This window comes from Oncorhynchus mykiss, chromosome 3 (genome assembly GCF_057628025.1).
Source record: "Oncorhynchus mykiss isolate SJ-2025 chromosome 3, ASM5762802v1, whole genome shotgun sequence".
Taxonomy (NCBI): Eukaryota; Metazoa; Chordata; class Actinopteri; order Salmoniformes; family Salmonidae; genus Oncorhynchus; species Oncorhynchus mykiss.
Genome location: NC_143024.1, coordinates 36,351,754 through 36,370,513, shown reverse-complemented (window position 1 = coordinate 36,370,513; position 18,760 = coordinate 36,351,754). Strand labels below are relative to the sequence as shown.

The 18,760-nt window shown below is 43.3% G+C and overlaps 1 protein-coding gene across 11 annotated transcripts in view; it reads left to right on the top strand.

Annotated features, from left to right (window-relative positions):
- The window catches only part of LOC110515208 (ras/Rap GTPase-activating protein SynGAP), a 110,559-nt gene that overhangs the window by 49,238 nt on the left and 42,561 nt on the right, over window positions 1-18,760 (top strand). For 7 of the 11 annotated variants that reach the window (XM_090229092.1, XM_090229097.1, XM_090229090.1 and 4 more), the window contains exons 1-2: window positions 14,984-15,506; window positions 17,077-17,198. In XM_090229092.1, the coding sequence (XP_090085218.1) occupies window positions 15,105-15,506; window positions 17,077-17,198 (524 nt within the window). In that variant the 5' untranslated portion in view covers window positions 14,984-15,104. Of the gene's footprint in view, window positions 1-14,983; window positions 15,507-17,076; window positions 17,199-18,760 lie in introns of those variants that run through there. The other 4 variants (XM_090229094.1, XM_036973043.2, XM_036973040.2 and 1 more) reach the window with 2 other exon arrangements.

The window sequence follows — 18,760 nt, the reverse complement described above, 5'->3', positions numbered from 1 at the left end:
CTACACCCCCCCGCGACTCAGACCAGTATGTTCCTACACCCCCCCGCAACTCAGTCTAGTATGTTCCGACCCCCCCCCCCCCGCGACTCAGACCAGTATGTTCCTACACCCCCCCGCGACTCAGACCAGTATGTTCCTACACCCCCCCGCGACTCAGACCAGTATGTTCCTACCCCCCCGCGACTCAGACCAGTATGTTCCTACACCCCCCGCGACTCAGACTAGTATGTTCCGACAGCCCCCGCGACTCAGACTAGAATGTTCCTACACCCCCCCGCGACTCAGACCAGTATGTTCCTACACTCCCCGCGACTCAGTCTAGTATGTTCCGACACCCCCCCGCGACTCAGACCAGTATGTTCCTACACCCCCCCGCGACTCAGACCAGTATGTTCCTACACCCCCCCCGTGACTCAGACCAGTATGTTCCTACACCCCCCCGCGACTCAGACCAGTATGTTCCTACACCCCCCCGTGACTCAGACCAGTATGTTCCTACACCCCCCCACGACTCAGTCTAGTATGTTCCTACACCCCCTGCGACTCAGACCAGTATGTTCCGACACCCCCCCGCGACTCAGTCTAGTATGTTCCGACACCCCCCCGCAACTCAGACCAGTATGTTCCTACACCCCCCCGCGACTCAGTCTAGTATGTTCCTACACCCCCCCGCGACTCAGACCAGTATGTTCCTACACCCCCCCGCGACTCAGTCTAGTATGTTCCGACACCCCCCCGCAACTCAGACCAGTATGTTCCTACACCCACCCGCGACTCAGTCTAGTACTGTATGTACCGGCAACCCCAACAGCCAATGCTAAACCAATCCAAAGGACCATATCTCTAACACAAGATGTCAATAATCTCTCTCCCTTATGGCTTTCATAGACCATGACTCTCTCCTTTTGCATATAAATGAATGCTTTTGCTCTTTGTGTATCTCAAATAGGTACATGCCAGTTGCTACAAATGAGTTTGTCATTCCTCAATAGCCAAGAATTAGCACTTGTTACTGCTGTACTGTACATAATTAAATGGAGGGAGTTGAAATAGAGGGAGTTAGGAGTTGAAGAAAGCGACCAAGCAAAGGTAAAACAACCTTGGTCCTCACGTCATATACAAGAGCATTAATGCCAGTACATCCGCTTACACAAAAGAGGCAAAAATAGCTATTGACTGGAGAGTGTTGCTGAGAAATATAAGGACAGTGCGGTGTGGTCTTCTTGAAATCATAACTCTATGCAGCTATGAAATTGATTTTTGAAATTCTAACACTATAATGGATATTATATGTCATTATGATAGCCAACTTTCCTTCATGTAGTACAAATTGTATTAGAGCTTGCTCTAGCCCCTCTCTCTCTCTCTCTGTCTACGGTATGTCTCTGTCTCTATCTCTCCATCTCTTTGTTTATTTCTCCCTCTCCCCCCCTCACTCTCTGTCTGTCTCTCCCTCTGTCTGTCTCTCCATCTCTCTGTTTCTCTCTCTCCCCCCTCTCTCTCTGTCTGTCTATCTGTCTGTCTCTCTCTGTCTGTCTCTCCCTCTGTCTGTCTCTCCATCTCTCCGTTTCTCTCTCTCCCCCTCTCTCTCTCTGTCTGTCTGTCTGTCTATCTGTATGTCTCTCTCTGTCTGTCTCTCTCTCTCCATCTCTCTGTTTATCTCCCCCCTCTCTCTGCCTGTCTCTAACACCTTTATCTCAATGCCCCTATAGGTATGTATTGTATATCTATTATATCTCTCTCAGCTCTCTGGCTGTGTTCTCACACGTAGAGTGTCGTTACCAGGCTCTCCAGCTGCACTAGCCAGGATCTTAATTGAATATTTGCACACAGCCGTGTGCTGCAGCTCCAGAGGCACGTGGTTTTCCAGGGACAGAATACCGGTGTTGTCAGGCCAACACTCCCACTCTGACTGACTGTCACCTAAAGGCTCCACCGCGCTCTGTGAAGCTAGAAAGGAGCTCATATACCTGGTCTATCAGTAAGTTATAGAGTAAGAATGGATGGGAGATGGGGAGATACAGTATTCACACCATATGGTGAGTGAATGGGATGTGGTAAATGAGTCAAGGCGATGTATGTGTTATGGGTGTGAGGCCGTAGGGTATGTACAGAAGGCGTGCGAACATCCATGCAAATATCTTCACATGCAAGAGAATGCGTGGGCTTGTGTTGTGTATACTGCACTGTAATTGTGTGTGTGTTTATATGCCTGCTTGCACTGTGCATGTGCGTGTGCGTGTGCGTGTGTGTGTGTGTGTGCGCACGTACTGTACTGTACTGTACTGTAAACTGAGTCTGTGGCTCCAATGCGTTCCCAGTTTCCCAAGTTCCTGTGCCCACCACTGCCAACATCCCAGTTTACTCTTCAGCCTTGGCACTCCACCTAGCCAGGTGGCACTGTGCACGCTTCAAGTGTGTCCTTGTTTCATATCATTCCTCTTCCCCTATCCTATCTGATGGAGAGAGACAGGGAGAGAACTATGAGCACGGGTTGGACATTTGTATTGCATGGAGTAAGCAAGGGATGTGAAAAAAGTAAATGACAGTGGTGAGAGAGAGGGAAAGATTACTACAATAGTACATCCGCCTTAGGTTCACATCACTAATGGTAACCATGGAAATAATTATAGAGCAGACACACAGACGGTTAGAGAGAATGCAAAAGAGAGAGAGTAAGAGAGAGGCAGAGAGAGGGGGGAGTGAAGGAGAGAAAATCTATGTGTGTGTGTGTGGGGGGGTGTAGTAAATTGTTTTCTGCAATACTTAAATTAACCAATCCCTGTAATTCTAATAGCTCAGTGACTTACTATCTGTAATGCGATGGGTTAAAAAGTTGGCCCAAGCTTACAGTTGTCATGGAAACAGATCTAAGTCACCCTTTACCCCTTTGGAAATACCGATTACTTTAAATATACTATTAAGTGCCATCACTGGTGATGTCTTAAGTGACTGAAATTAAAAAATGGCTGGCTTTTTAGCTGTTGGTGATAAAAGAGTACGGCAAATTGTGCTTTGATGTAGGTCTACGTGAAGATAGGTATAGAGTGTTGTCACCATTACTGATGTGTTTGGGTACTTCTCATTGTCTTTCTTTCCATGAGACATCCAGTTATGTGCATTGAAACCGTTACACCTACCCCAGATTTGTCTTGTGTCTCTGTGTGTGTTTTTCTGTATGCATGAGCGGGTTGCAGCTTTCAGTGTCATAGTCATATTGTTACGCCTCCCACACACTTGCCCCTAGCTCTGAACCTCTCATTCTCCCCAGATGTGTGTGTGTGAGAGGGGGCAGGAAGAGAGTGAGAAAGGGGGTGGAGAGAGAGAGAGAGAGAGAGAATTCTGGGCACCTCATACTAGTACTGTACTTAAAATCACTCCATTACTCGACTCCCACACCCTTTCAAAACATCTCTGTCCTATCCCTTTAACAAAACTGAGATAGAGCAAGAGAGAGGGAGATGTGAAGGCAAAGCAAGGCAAGGCATAAGTGCTGCTCCAACCATATACACCTGTGTGACACAATCTCCTTCAACATAGATTGGACAGGACTTCCATCGAAGGAGAGGCGGATTACTTGAGGATGTACTATAATTTCTAGCAACTGGATAAGGGATGCTAATTTGGAAATATTCACCCGGTTATTCCATGCTGTAGGACACTGTTCACTTTCGTTGAAGTGTTGCTGTTTCGCTGTTATTTTTTTTATGACGTTTGCGTTTTGATGGTCACCAATGATTCGTCCTTCCTGTACATGCAAGAGTAGCCTGACCAGGCGCTGGCACAGCATCTGCTCTGCTGCTAGTTCAATATTCTCTGCCGATTTGGGAACTAAGAAAGCGTCGGTCAATCAACGGAAAGATTACTTCGAATATCTTTCCCCCTGCATAAGATTAGGACTTGTCGGAGCGCATCCGAACGCGCACTAGCCTATATCCAATAATTGGCACACAGGATAGGCGGACTTCGCCCCCCCTCCCCCCCCCCCCTCCCACACACACACACACACACACACACACACACACACATACATACACAGCTGCAGATATCATGGGTTGATATGCTTATTGTAAAAAACAAAACTACAAAACATTGAATTAACGAATGAGTGTATTATTAATATTTATTTTAATCATTATTTTATTTTTCCAAAATCGAAATTGAGGTCTTGTAGAAAATATATCATCCACGCCTGGACAACATCATTTTGGGGATAGAAGGCATACAACCCTTAAAAACCATTGCTCAATTACAACCAAAACATGAGAGAAATTCGCCTCAGTAGATATTCTGTAGGTTACCGAGGAAACGGCCGCGGGATTCGGGGCGAGGGCAACTGTGCGAGGGGACAGGGAGAGGCCGGGGAAGAGGAGCTCTCAGCGCGACTGCCCGCCGCGGAACAGCCGCTGCCGGTGCTGGAGAGCTTGGCTGGGGGGAGGTGGTGGAAAAATGAACCATACATCCGTGAGGAATTATAACAGTCGCTGATTTTGGAGACATAGTCTATATCTAATTCTTCATATTTTTTCCGTATGGATATACTACTATAAGAGACGTCTACAAATCCAATCAAGTATAGCCTAGGATAGCTAATATTTTGGTGTTTATTTATGTGTGGGGAAGAGAATCATCCTTATTCTCTGTGAGCTTACATGTGGCACTTTAAGGTCATGATAAGTATATTTATGAGCACTTTTCAAAAGTATACAGCTTGAAGTTTAGACACTGCACCTTATGAGGAGACTACTGCCTCACTTCCTTGACCAAAACACAAATGCCACGAGTAAGGCTAATCATTTTCCCCCTCCTAAATTGCACTTGTAAAAATCTCTCATATTTATATCACTGAGTTAGAATAGATTTTTTTCATGAGTGAAACGTTAAGTTGACCTAGAGATTCCAATTTCAAGATGCCTGGATAGTAAAGTCCGGTAATTCTGTCATTTATATGTGTATTTATGTGTTGAATATTTAAAGTGTGGACAAAGTTGTTGATAGTTATTTGGCTGTATATTCGTTTTTGATTAGAATATATTCTACCGTCTTCGCTTGCTGGTGTTATTTAAATCGGATTCTTTGCTTGAGAATTGACCTCAAGCACTGCCTGAGCAATATATCTGTATGGCCAACTCATAGTCTCAGACCTGCAGAAGCTGAACTCAATGGGTGAGGCACTCACCTGCTTGACAGCAACCCAGACGAATGCACTTAGGCTACCAGGCAAATGCCATGACACACGTTCACAATCAAGTCCAGTGTCAGCAGATACTCACTGACACCAATGTATTTCATTATTTATAGACACTAATGCCAAGGCATAGTGGAGGAGCATTGATTTACAGCAAGTTTGGGCCCAAAGGAATGTGACAACGACAACAATATCAAACAGACACTAAAACCCGTGGAAAACTATGGTAACTCAAGACAAAGTTGGATATCTCAAATTTGCTTCGAATTGCCTCCATTTTTTTATCGTGGGCTGAATAGACTTTGGACATCTGAAGATACTTTAGAGGTCTGGGATCAAAGCACAACACCTCGCATCTTTCTTAGGTAGGAACCAACGCCGTCTTCTTTCTTAGGTAGGAACCAACGCCGTCTTCTTTCTTAGGTAGGAACCAACGCCGTCTTCTTTCTTAGGTAGGAACCAACGCCGTCTTCTTTCTTAGGTAGGAGCCAAAGTCATTATCCGATGTTTCCTGTCCCATCTTGGTCATGACCAAGTATGTTGCATTCACCAGATTCTATTCCGGTTCTGTACAGAAGGAACAGGCTATTGGATTGAGTTGGCATCTCGTTTTGTTGTGTCATGCACACATGAAAGCATGTTGTCATGATCCACTGTATTACAGTCCGCTTTTGTACTTTCCCAAATAGTAAGAAGATTTTAACATCTTGCACCAATATAAGATGAAACACTTGAGTTGAGCAAGTTTAAGGTGATAGTTCACCCTAAACTCAAATCAAACCACTTTGAGGTCTGTATATTTTAGGGTGAACGATAACTTTAAATCTTACAAGGCTACCTCCCTCTTTATTATTGGCCCTGATTGGTTAGAGCTAGGCCAAGAGTAGAACATGCTCATTCTGGATATCTAGTTGAAAAATAGGACTATTTTATTGCCATGACAACGTATCCTTTCTGACATGCATCAAATTACACTAAGTAAGCTGCCGCTGCCTGCTAAGTGGCAAGCCTAAAAGCTAGACGTTGTTTGTTTATCTGTTAAATCATTCATCAATTAAAACTCAGAAATTACTCCTAAGTGCGCATACCATAGAAATAAAGAATTAGAACGGGTAATGCCAAGTCAGTTTGACAGTATAGCTTACTCATTGGTACACTCAGTATGAGGATATCGGAGAGAATGAGGATATCGGTTCTATAGATTCTATGTCTATGGCTCAGACATCCTCTAAGGCATGGTCATACATGTAGAGACGTGACCTAAATATGTTGAAATATGTCAAGAAAGATCATCAAAGAACTGCAATGGAGTATAGTGTATGTTGCACACAGGAGAGACGATCCTACGTTTGGAGTTACAGTTCTTGGATCAAAAGCTAACAGGTCTGCAGACCAGAATTCTCTCAAAACAATGGAAAACATACAAAAAAGGCCCACAGCATTTCAGCACCCACTCCCTCTCCAGCCTCCATCACTCTGGCTCTTGTTCTCTCTCTCTCTCCATTCGTCTCTCTCTCTCTCTCTCTATCCATTCATCTCTGTCTCTCTCTCTCTCCCTCACTCACTCCCTCACTCACTCACTCACTCTCCCTCACCATACTCTCTCTGAGGGACTAAGCTGGAAGCTGTTGCCACCCACACGTTTCATCTTCAGCTTTCGGCTTGACATCAGATTTACATTCAGAAGGAAAAGAGTGCACCATTTCACACACACAAGCACATGCCAATGCAAACTGACATGTTCACACATGCATGTGCATGACAGTGCAAACTGTACCGTATGAAGGGAGGGTTAGAGGCCCATGCGCACGTGCGTCATTGGCCTCAGGTATGCTGTAGGCGGTGTATACAAACTCATGCACAATTGCACATGAACGCACACATCATGTGCATCCTATTGTATCCGTGAACGCGTTCTCAACATAAATGGTTCTATGGGTTCAAATCAGATGCAGTAACAGAAGACTGAGGACACTATTGCTTTCTCCTCTATACGTTCCGCTAACCCTCCCTTCATTATGTAATGCCTAGTACTATTTAATTTACTACCATACTATTTAAGTCAGTCTAAGGCAATAGGTTTGTTACTGCTTTGCGTTTGCCTGTCATTTCAGTAATGATAGTACTAGACACCGTATACCCCAGATATCATGAACAAAAAACAAATGCTATCAGCATGACTATAGATTTTCATTTCCCCCCACATTTGGAGCAGGTTTTCTCCCTCTGTTGCTTAGCGTTTGGAGGTGAGTGTGTAGGATGTAGTTTATAGGGTCCTATGTGTCTTTTCTGTTCGCTGGCTTTGTTATGTGTCTGTAACTCAAATGCAAGGTACTTGGAAAATGTTGCCATGGAAACTAAATAAAGAGCCCGGGTTTGGATCAAAAGGGACTGGGTGAGAAATTGAATGAAATGGACCTATTGAGTCCCTTTTACGGATGGGTTTTTAACACATTATCATAAATAAATATTTAATGTGGTCGATTATTGTTGAACACCATTAAGGGGTTCGTGTAGGACACAAATAATACTGGTGCTACTGCAAAACATCACACAATTCACGCCGCTCATTTGTCTCCACTTAAGGTAGAAGTTGCTCTAACAACAGACCTAGGATCAGATTACTCATCTCTTCATCATAACCTTGACCTTGTAGGGATGAAAAAAGATCTGACCCAGTATCAGTGTTTAGAAGCAACTTCAACCCACTCATCTCGTCTCCACACTCTGAGCATGAAGCGCATGAAGCGTTATAGTAACACATGGACATGACTAAACAAGTGAGGATATGCGGTTCCGTTTGAGATGTGTAAAAGAAATAGAGCCCGTACACTCATAAGCTCCACTGTCAAGGTATGTTTGTGAATAAAGGTACGTGGTAGATCTTATGAGTGTGTGGGCTCCATTTCTTTTATACTGGCACTGCACCCCGCCAAAGGATGGGTCAGTTCCTTACCTTAACTCTTACCTTAACCATTTCAAATGTCAACTTCAATGGTGTATGGATGTCCCAAGGATCCCGGGTAGCAGAAACCCTAAAAGATGTACGTTTGATCACACTTGACTACATTTGACATGTGTCTGACTCACCCATCATAATACGTACATGATGCTCTTAGGATTTCAATAGCATGATTCCCTTCTCCCCCCCTACTTCATAACATCGGATTTCAGTTCATACAAAAATGACATACTGCTGCTATGACACGTGGGAGTATACTTTCCCAATACCAAATGACAAGCTAGCCCAGACCCCAGATGATCTTGTGTACCATGAACCATACACGACAGTGTCAGGTCACTTGTCATTTATGTCTGCTTGTGTCATTTCTAGAGCAGAAAATTGTAGCAGGAGGAAATGTTTGTGTTAATTGAAAGTGCCTGGTTCAAAAGGGATAGTCAAAAAAGAAAAAAACAAGTGCAGGTTTTTCCTTTTTCAGTGTAGAACAGAAAATTGTCCATAGTATGTTGTCTCTGGTCAGTTATATATGGTTTGTTACGCACAAGCATACCATCTAGAATGAAGTATGCTAAAGCATTGGGCAAGTAGTATGCTTCTGCACCTGCATTGCTTGCTGTTTGGGGTTTTAGGCTGGGTTTCTGTACAGCACTTTGTGACATCAGCTGATGTAAGAAGGGCTTTATAAATAAATGTAGATTGAAATTGGATTGATATGCTAAGTAGTATGCTAGTATGGTCATTGGAACGTAGCCCTAGAGTACATTAGTGGAGGTTAGTATGCACTACACTGCACTACACTGCCTTAGATCCTTTCTTGTACGTTTGCATATCACTAAGGAATTGGAACAAAGACTGTTGGCATTTGTAAAGCTTTGAAATATCCACTTTTGGAGGTCAAACCGCAACGACTCAAAATCACAACACCGTAATACTGTTTCTTTGTAGATAAAGCAATTAACACTTTATGTTTAAATGGGGCAGAAATCCTTGCTCAGCGATTGCAAAATTTGCCATAATGAGAATAAAAGTGGCGTAATAAATAGAATGTTGACTTTATATTACTAAAACAATGTAGTGAAATGTAGTAATATTATCATCATGTTTTCTTATACACAAAGCTCTTATGAATAACTGCGGCCTATCAGGTATACCTAAGGTTTTTGTTCATAATCATTACCAAACACGTGCATTCTTTTCTTAATTTACTGAGCCAAATGACACTCAGACTTTGCCAAAGTATTGTTGTGTTGCCTAGCAAGCGTTATGCTAAGGGCATCTCAAGGATTCGTTCTGTTAGTACAGATGCATCAGAACCTTTACTGCATAAACACTTCCACAATGTCAGGTTTGGCTTCACGCGGTGATTTGAGAGCTTTGAGTGAAGGCCGATGGTGGTGAACAGCAGATACGGAACGGCCTTGCTGAACTATTTCCTGTTTCCGTAAACTCACCGTCACGCTGCAAGGCTCTGTGCACTTTCAGATCCAACAAAAGGCTTCATTAGCCAATCATATCAGAACACAAAACCCAAAGAATTCAAGAGGGGTAACCCATGACAACCAGCGGTAACACTTGATTTGGATAGTCCATCTGTAGATGCTCTACAGACTATCAGCAACATTTCAACTAACTATCTACTAACCCTAACCATAACCCTAGCCCTAACCTTAACCATTACGTAACCCTTATTCTAAACCTTACCCTAACTGTAACCGTAGTAAGCAGTTGCTTATCAACGGATAGTTTGTTGATCTGTAGAGCATCTACAGATGGGTTATCTGGATGATCCAAACTAAGTGTGACTCAACAAGCCTTTACAGTCAGTTATACACACACACACAAAAAAACATTAATGAGAATAATATTTGCTGTCTTTTTGAATAAACTCTTTCACATAGTAGACTAAGTGTTGCAAAGAGTAAAGAAAACAACTTGGTAGATCTCCAAACAAATCAAAGGTTTGGCCCAATGAAATCCTCCATAACACCAATATTTTCAGATAATCATATGAATCTAAATTGGCAACAAAGGACAAAGTTTTCACCCTCAGGGAGAGAGCACGATGCCAAGTTGCTGACTGGCTCCAGCTTATCTAAATGTATAGCTAGCTAAAGCCACAGAGCGGTCACACCTTAGGACTGTTAGGAGGGATGCCAGCTGAATTTTCACTTAGCTACTCAGACATGGCTACAGTCTACTTGCTCTTGGAAAACTAATTTGTTTTGGGAACAGTAGTTCCAGGGGGACCTGATACACCTCTTAGTTTATGTTGCATTTTGACTGGGGCTGTATTTGGAGTGCACACATAATGACTATTGTCCTGATATTTTCCTAATTATGTGAACTGACCAGGAAAAGGTCACATAGTCAGGAGAAACTCTGGCTCCTAATAGTGATGTTTGTCTCTGTCACAACAGATCATGACACCAGGGTGACTAGTGCCTTTAGTTTTCATAGTCAGGTTATGCGGTTAGAAAAACTCAGGTCCCTTAGTACGATAACTACCTCAATACAGATGTAGGATCTTAATTTGAGCCGATTTGCTACAGCAGGAAAACAATCCTGGAGCAAGAGGAAATATTAATTATAATGTGGATTATAACGAATTTACATTTTTTTGTAGAGGTTTGTACATTTTTCATGAGGGCAAATCAAGTCAGACATTTTTAAGTGGAAATTACAAACTTAAGAAGCCTTTTTAAAGCTGAAATACACTACAAGTAAAAATGTCCTGCTGTGCAGGAAAATTCTCAGCATAAAAAGAGTGATCAAATAAAGATCCTGTGTGCCACCCATATTTCCTTTACAAAGGACAATGATGGACTAGCAGTTGGTTCATTGGTCTTGGGATTTTCCGCTGTGTATAATGGACATACACCCTTTTGGATTTCATAACCCTCTGTGATTCGTTGACTTGGTTATCATCACAATGAGGATCCTTCCCTAAGGCGCTCGCTCAGCTCAGTACGTGGGCAGTGGAAAGTAGCATGACAGCAGAGTCATGAGAAAAGATTGCCATTTTGAGAAGTAGAGGGAATGTAGAGACCAGATAAAGAGAAGGAATGCAGATGAATGAAAGGAGGATGAAGGAGAAGGATGGAGGAGACAAGATACATGACTAAGTAAAGGGAAAGACGGGATCATGTGAAAACGTGAAGAGTGAGGAGAGAAAAGAGAGAGCGATGAGAGGCTGGAGAGAGGAGAGGATAAATGCACTTTTGAATTATGTAAAATAGCTGCGTGGGAGAGAGGAGGAGTGTGTGTAGTGTGTATGCCTGAGTATGTGTGTGTAGTGTGAAGGCAGAACCAGGGAGAGCGAGAGAAGGAGGGAAAGAAAGAGAGAGGGAGAAGAGAGTGAGGGATAAAGAGAGACAGAGAAAGAGAGAGAGAGACAGAGAGAATAGGAAACATGAAGAATATTTATAGCCTCAGATATGACTATGTTATCATTGATCTATCTCAAAAGAGGGTAGCAGAGAAAGGGATAGGGAGGGAAAGAAAGACTGAAATGAACTGGCCTCAGATGCTTTCTCGCTTTCATTCCTGCTCCCTTCTTTCTATGATACTGCAAACATTAGTATTATTTTAATATATACAGTTGAAGTCAGAAGTTTACATACACCTTGGACAAATACATTTAAACTCAGTTTTTCACAATTCCTGACATTTAATCCGAGTAGAAATTCACTGTCTTAGGTCAGTTAGGATCACCACTTTATTTTAAGAATGTGAAATGTCAGAATAATAATAGAGAGAATGATTTATTTCAGCTTTTATTTCTTCACCACATTCCCAGTGGGTCAGAAGTTATATACACTCAATTAGTACTTCGTAGCATTGCCTTTAAATTGTTCAACTGTTGATTTAAATTGTTGATCAAATGTTTTGGGTAGTCTTCCATAAGCTTCCCACAATAAGTTTGGAATTTTGGCCCATTCCTCCTGACAGAGCTGGTGTAACTGAGTCAGGTTTCTAGGCCTCCTTGCTCGCACACACTTTTTCAGTTCTGCCCACAAATGTTCTATGGGATTGAGGTCAGGGCTTTGTGATAGCCACTCCAATACCTTGCCTTTGTTGTCCTTAAGCCATTTTGCCACAACTTTGGAAGTACGCTTGGGGTCATTGTCCATTTGGAAGACCCATTTGCGACCAAGCTTTAACTTCCTGACTGATGTCTTGAGATGTTGCTTCAATATATCCACATAATTTTCCATCCTCATGTAGCCATCTATTTTGTGAAGTGCACCAGTCCCTCCTGCAGCAAACACCCCCACAACATGATGCTGCCACCCCCGTGCTTCACGGTTGGGATGGTGTTCTTCGGCTTGCAAGCCTGCCCATTTTTCCTCCAAACATAACGATGGTCATTATGGCCAAACAGTTCTATTTTTGTTTCATCAGACCAGAGGACATTTCTCCCAAAAGTACGATCTTTGTCCCCATGTGCAGTTGCAAACCGTAGTCTGGCTTTTTTATGGCGGTTTTGGAGCAGTGGCTTCTTCCTTGCTGAGCGGCCTTTCAGGTTGTCGATATAGGACTCATTTTACTGTGGATACTTTTGAACCTGTTTCCTCAAGCATCTTCACAATGTCCTTTGCTGTTGTTCTGGGATTGATTTGCACTTTTTGCACCAAAGTACGTTCATCTCTAGGAGTCAGAATGCGTCTCCTTCCTGAGCGGTATGACAGCTGCGTGGTACCATAGTGTTTATACTTGCGTACTATTGTTTGTACAGATGAACGAGGTACTTTCAGGTGTTTGGAAATTGCTCCCAAGGGTAACCAGACTTGTGGAGGTCTACATTTCTTTTTCTGAGGTCTTTTGATTTTCCCATGATGTCAAGCAAAGAGGCAGTGAGTTTGAAGGTAGGCCTTCAAATACATCCACAGTTACACCAATTAGCCTATCAGAAGCTGCTAAAGCCATGACGTCACTTTCTGGAATTTTCCAAGCTGTTTAAAGGCACAGTCAACTTTAGTGTATATAAACTTCTGAAGCACTGGAATTGTGGTACAGTGAATTATAAGTGAAATAATCTGTCTGTAAACAATTGTTGTACAAATTACTTGTGTCATGCACACAGTAGAAGTCCTAATCGACTTGCCAAAACTATAGTCTGTTAACAAGAAATTTGTGGAGTGGTTTAAAAACGAGTTTTAATGACTCCAACCTACGTGTATGTAAACTTCTGACTTCAACTGTATATATATACATACATAAACATTCATACGTATACACATACACTACTGTTCAAAAGTTTGGGGTCACTTGGAAATGTCCTTGTTTTTGGAAGAAAAGTAAATGTTTTGTCCATTAAAATAACGTCAAATTGATTAGAAATTAATGTTGTAAGTGACTATTGTAGCTGGAAACGGCTGATTTTTAATGGAATATCTACATACACTGTAGGCGTACAGAGGCCCATTATCAGCAACCATCATTCCTGTGTTCCAATGGCACATTGTGTCAGCTAATCCTAGTTTATCATTTCAAAAGGCTAATTGATCATTAGAAACCCCTTTTGCAATTATGTTAGCACCGCTGAAAACTGTTGTGCTAATTAAAGAAGCAATAAAACTGGCCTTCTTTAGACTAGTTGAGTATCTGGAGCATCAGCATTTGTGGGTTTGATTACAGGCTCAAAATGGCAAGAAACAAAGACATTTCTTCTGAAACTTGTCAGTCTATTCTTGTTCTGAGAAATGAAGGATATTCCATGCGAGAAATTGCCAAGAAACTGAAGATCTCGTACAACGCTGTGTACTACTCCCTTCACAGAACAGAGTAAACTGGCTCTAACCAGAATAGAAAGAGGAGTGGGAGGCCCCGGTACACAACTGAGCAAGAGGACAAGTACATTAGAGTGTCTAGTTTGAGAAACAGACACCTCACAAGTCCTCAACTGGCAGCTTCATTAAATAGTACCCGCAAAACACCAGTCTCAATGTCAACAGTGAAGATGTGACTCCGGGAACAGAGTTCCTCTGTCCAGTGTCTGTGTTCTTTTGCCCATCTTAATCATTTCATTTTATTGGCCAGTCTGAGATATTACTTTTTTTTTGCAACTCTGCTTAGAAGGCCAGCATTCCAGAGTCGGGATAATGGGCCTCTGTACACCTATGTAGATATTCCATTAAAAACCTGCCGTTTCCAGCTACAATAGTCATTTACAACATTAACCATGTCTACACTGTATTTCTGATCAATCTGATGTTATCTTAATGGACATTTCTAAGTGACCCCAAACTTTTGGACAGTAGTGTATATATGTATACATACATATATTTTTTTTAATATACCTTTACTATTCCCCACAAACCCTACCAACCCTCCCCCATTTTGAGTAAACTAATAAACTGCATACATTAGTTAACTTCTCCTTGCCTTTCACAGATCTTCTCCTGTGTCCAGCCACTGGTCTCCTCCCACTGGGCACACACTGGTTGAATCAATGTTGTTTCCACGTCATTTCAACGGAATTACGTTGAGCCAACGTGGAAAAGATGTTGAATTGACGCCTCTGTCTAGTGGGTCCTGCCTTCCATCATGGATAGTACAGAATGTTAGAATGGGCTTCTGTGCTCCATCTTCTCTACTGTCCGGCCACTGGTCTCCTCTGCCATCCATCATGGATAGTACAGAGTGTATTCCCTTACTGCCTAATTCACTGCATTAGGGACTGACTCTCGGACGGAAGTCAATAGGTGCTGTGTTTGTTAATGCTTCCACCTGCTTCCCTCTCTTGCTCCCTGCCTCTTCTCTTCCCTCCCTCACCACACTCAGTGCAGATTGTTAACATTTGCCTCGTCGAACAGCCAGGCAGAAAACCCATCCCTTTCATTTCACTCACCTCACCCTTCCTCTTTCATCTTCCTTTCCATGCAGCTCTCTATCTACATTCCTCATTTTCCTGGTAGAAGGAGAGGAAGTAGGGGATGATGGAGATCAGGGTGAATGGGACATTATCATCACATTGCTTCTCTCACCCGTAACCTTGTTCTCTTGCTCACTCCCTTGCTTTTTTGTACACACTACCTTCACTTCACCTTCTGCTTTCTTCACCTTAATTGTCAGTTTCTCATATGTTTCCTCTCTCCCCTGACCGTATGTCTGTACTGTGTGTATCTTCTCTCTTTTGCTCCCGTCTCCCCGCTGACCACATGCCAAGTCCATGCCCTCTCTCGCTCCCCCTCTCTCTCACCTGTCTTTTGGATTCTCTCTCTCTCTTCTTCTCACCTGTCTTCTTCTCTCTCTCTCTCAGAGAACGCTCGCGCCCGGCGGAAGAGCATAGCCAACGTGAAGCAGCCAAGCATGGAGATCCCTCCCACTGCCCCTCCCCAACCCTTCCGACAATCCGTGAGTACCCCTCCCTCCTCCCGCCCTCGCTCGCTCCCCCCGTCCCTCTCTCTCTCCCTCCCTTTCTACTCCCCACCACACACCTGTCGCAGGGCCAGTGGAACCCCTCCCTCCTCCCGCCCTTGCTCGCTCCCCCCGTCCCTCTCTCTCTCCCTCCCTTTTCACTCCCCACCACACACCTGTCGCAGGGCCAGTGGAACCCCTCCCTTCACCCTCGCCCTCTCACCCTCTCTCTCCCCCTCCCTCCCCCATGGCCACTCCTGCCCTCAGCAACGCTACAAGAAAGGGCTCGGTACTCCCCCTCTCCCTCGCTCGCTACCCCTCTCCCCCTGCCTGTCTCTTAGTCTCCCCCTCTCCCCCCTTTCTTCTAATTGGCCGGGGGACTGGAGGGTTGCCGCTTCCAGCCCAGTGACCAGACGCCATATTGCACCTCTGCCTCCGATCGAGGTACATGACTCAGATGTCTCTGTATGTGGTGAAGAAACCCCCTCTAAACTTCACGTTACGTCCTTTGCCAAATGCTATGAAGTTTTCTGTACCCTATGCCAAATGTGACCCACCACTGTGATTCAGTTCTTCTGACTGTATGAGGCTTAAACGTGTCAGAAAGGCTGGCTAATCAAACCAGAATGACTTATCTAGTCCTACCAGTCGGTTACCTTGACGGTCAGCAAATTAGTCAAATCTTTAGTCTCTTCTTTTAAACAGACTTCAGTGACACAAAGCTCACAAAAAGTGAATGGTTTGTCTCGATTCAGACAAATTCCTCCCGGAATGTAGTGTTCAATGTCGATGTGTAATGTGCAGATTGATATCTGAGTAGATGTTAGACATGGAGAGAGGTTGAATTGAGGTGAAACAGCATTGTAAGACTGTCAAAAAAGCACTGTGAGGTTATTCAGATACAGCAGCATGTCTCTCCTTCCACTTTGAGAGAAGGCTGCATAGTAGTTGCATGGAACCTTATCCTGTATGTTGCGGAGAATGACATCATTCATTGATTTTCATTCTACTATTGAAGCCATGTTTTCCCTGTCAGCACTTCTTGTAAAAGACATGGTATCAACACACAGCCTGTTCGATAAGACCTGTGTTGTATACTGACTAAATCAGCTGATCAAAATCAGGGGAATATGGTTGCATGGAAGCACAGGACAAAACTGCACTGCAATATGAAACTCCTATTTTTACTGAGGTCCAGTGTATGCTGTTGGATTGTGGGTATATTTATGGTCCAACACCACCCACTGTTGGTTACCAGATGATACTACACTATTCTACCACTATTCTACTACTGCTGTATTGTGTATGACTGATATAATATGTAATAAATCTTTCTGTTGCTCTCCCCTTTCAATCACCTGTCATTCACTAAATCACATGTCCTCTATTCTTCTTCCAATCCATTTTGGGTACGAAATATCCATCATTACTCACACTCACCCTATTCCCCCTCTCTACAACTCTGATCTATCTCCTTTCCTGCGTCCCCTCCCTCCCTCTCTCCATCTGTTTCACACCCTCTCATTCTTCACCTCCTCCTCCCTCTCTCCATGGCTGCCCTGTTCAGAGTTTCCTCAGTAGAAGGTTGAAGGGTTCTATCAAGAGGGCTAAGAGTCAGCCCAAACTGGACCGCACCAGCAGCTTCCGACACATGATCCTCCCCCGCTTCCGCAGTGCCGACCAGGACAGGTACGAGTCTCTGTGTGTGTCTATGTGTGCGTTTCTGTGAGTGTGTACGTGTGTTCCCTGCTCTCTCCGTGTGCGGAACAGGTCAGGTAGGCATGTTGGGGGAAGAATGTTGGTAGAAAGTGCATGTTGGGGGATGGAGTTGTTTCCAGTGTGGTTTAGCTGTGTTGCATTGCAATGTGTCTTTTTAAGTGTGTGTGTGTGTGTGTGTGTGTGTACACTCCTACCGGTGTGTCCACATGTATGTGTGACTCTTAAAGATGCTTTCTTGTGTCTATTTTGGATACCTTTCAAGGACAATATGGCAGGTACTGTGCTTTTAGTATTACTCCTAGCTATAGTGAAACCAGTAAGCCTTGACAGTAAGTGTTTGTTTCACAACCGCCCCTTTCGGTGCCGCTGCACTCCCATTTTACATACTACATTTTTTATGACAGCTTAATACATGGAGAATACCAATTCAAGATTTAATAAAAAGTCCTGACCTCTCCATGGCAACCATCAGACAGCTGTATGGCCACAGAACGGACATACCTTAGATGAACCTGTGTGGGGAATAAAATTGAATTATACCTGGCTATACGATTTAATGATGCTAATAGGGGTAGTCTTCTCTGCAGGGATACGTACTGAATAAATTGAAAACAACATAAATTGAAAACAACATATGGATTTTATGCAAATCTGTCAGCATGATAGTGCCAGTAGCTAGCTAAATAAACAATGGTAAATCAGTGACATGCCATTTGTGTTGTAGCTACTCCAAGTTGACCTGTGCAGAAGAGGTCATTTGGATCTTGAAAGGGCTTAAGTGCGGTCGAGGAGCTGTTCTTTTCATGATTTATTCATTGAAGAGATCCGGACGTATTTCATGGATGGTTAAGTCTGAGGATACACAGAAAGACAGGTCAAGCAGCTTCTGAAGTTCGTCATGTTTCGCCAGGGATGCGGTCTTCAAAGCATCAAAGACTGATTTCCTTTTCAAAGGCCTTAGTTCAAACACAGTTGGCTTTTGGTCGTCTCCTGGCTTACTTAAAAAATATATATTTAACTAGACAAGTCAGTTAAGAACAAATTCTTATTTACAATGACGGACTAGGAACAGTGGGTTAACTGCCTTGTTCAGGGGCAGAACGACAGATTTTTACCATGTCAGCTCGGGGATTCAATCTAGCAACCTGGCCAAACACTCTAACCACTAGGCTACCTGCTGCAGGTAAGGGAGATGTGTGGGTTGTTTTGGTCATTTTCTGGTATTTAGTCCCTTACTTGTTTGTGAGAATGACCTATCCTAATAGGGTGACTTTATACATATTCTGTGTTGTTACGTTGGATAAGTTGCTTGAGGTGTAGTTGATGAGGCAGTTTTACTTCACTTTTTAGAATACTTTTTGTTGTTTTTGAAACACCTGCCTGCATCTTCGGTACAGAGAATGTTGGTAGAACGTGCATGTTGGGGGATGGAGTTGTTTCCAGTGTGGCTTAGCTGTGTTGCATTGCAATTTGCATTTATTCATTTGCTGACCTCTTGTGTCTCCTCTTCTACCATATCTATCTCTTTTAGT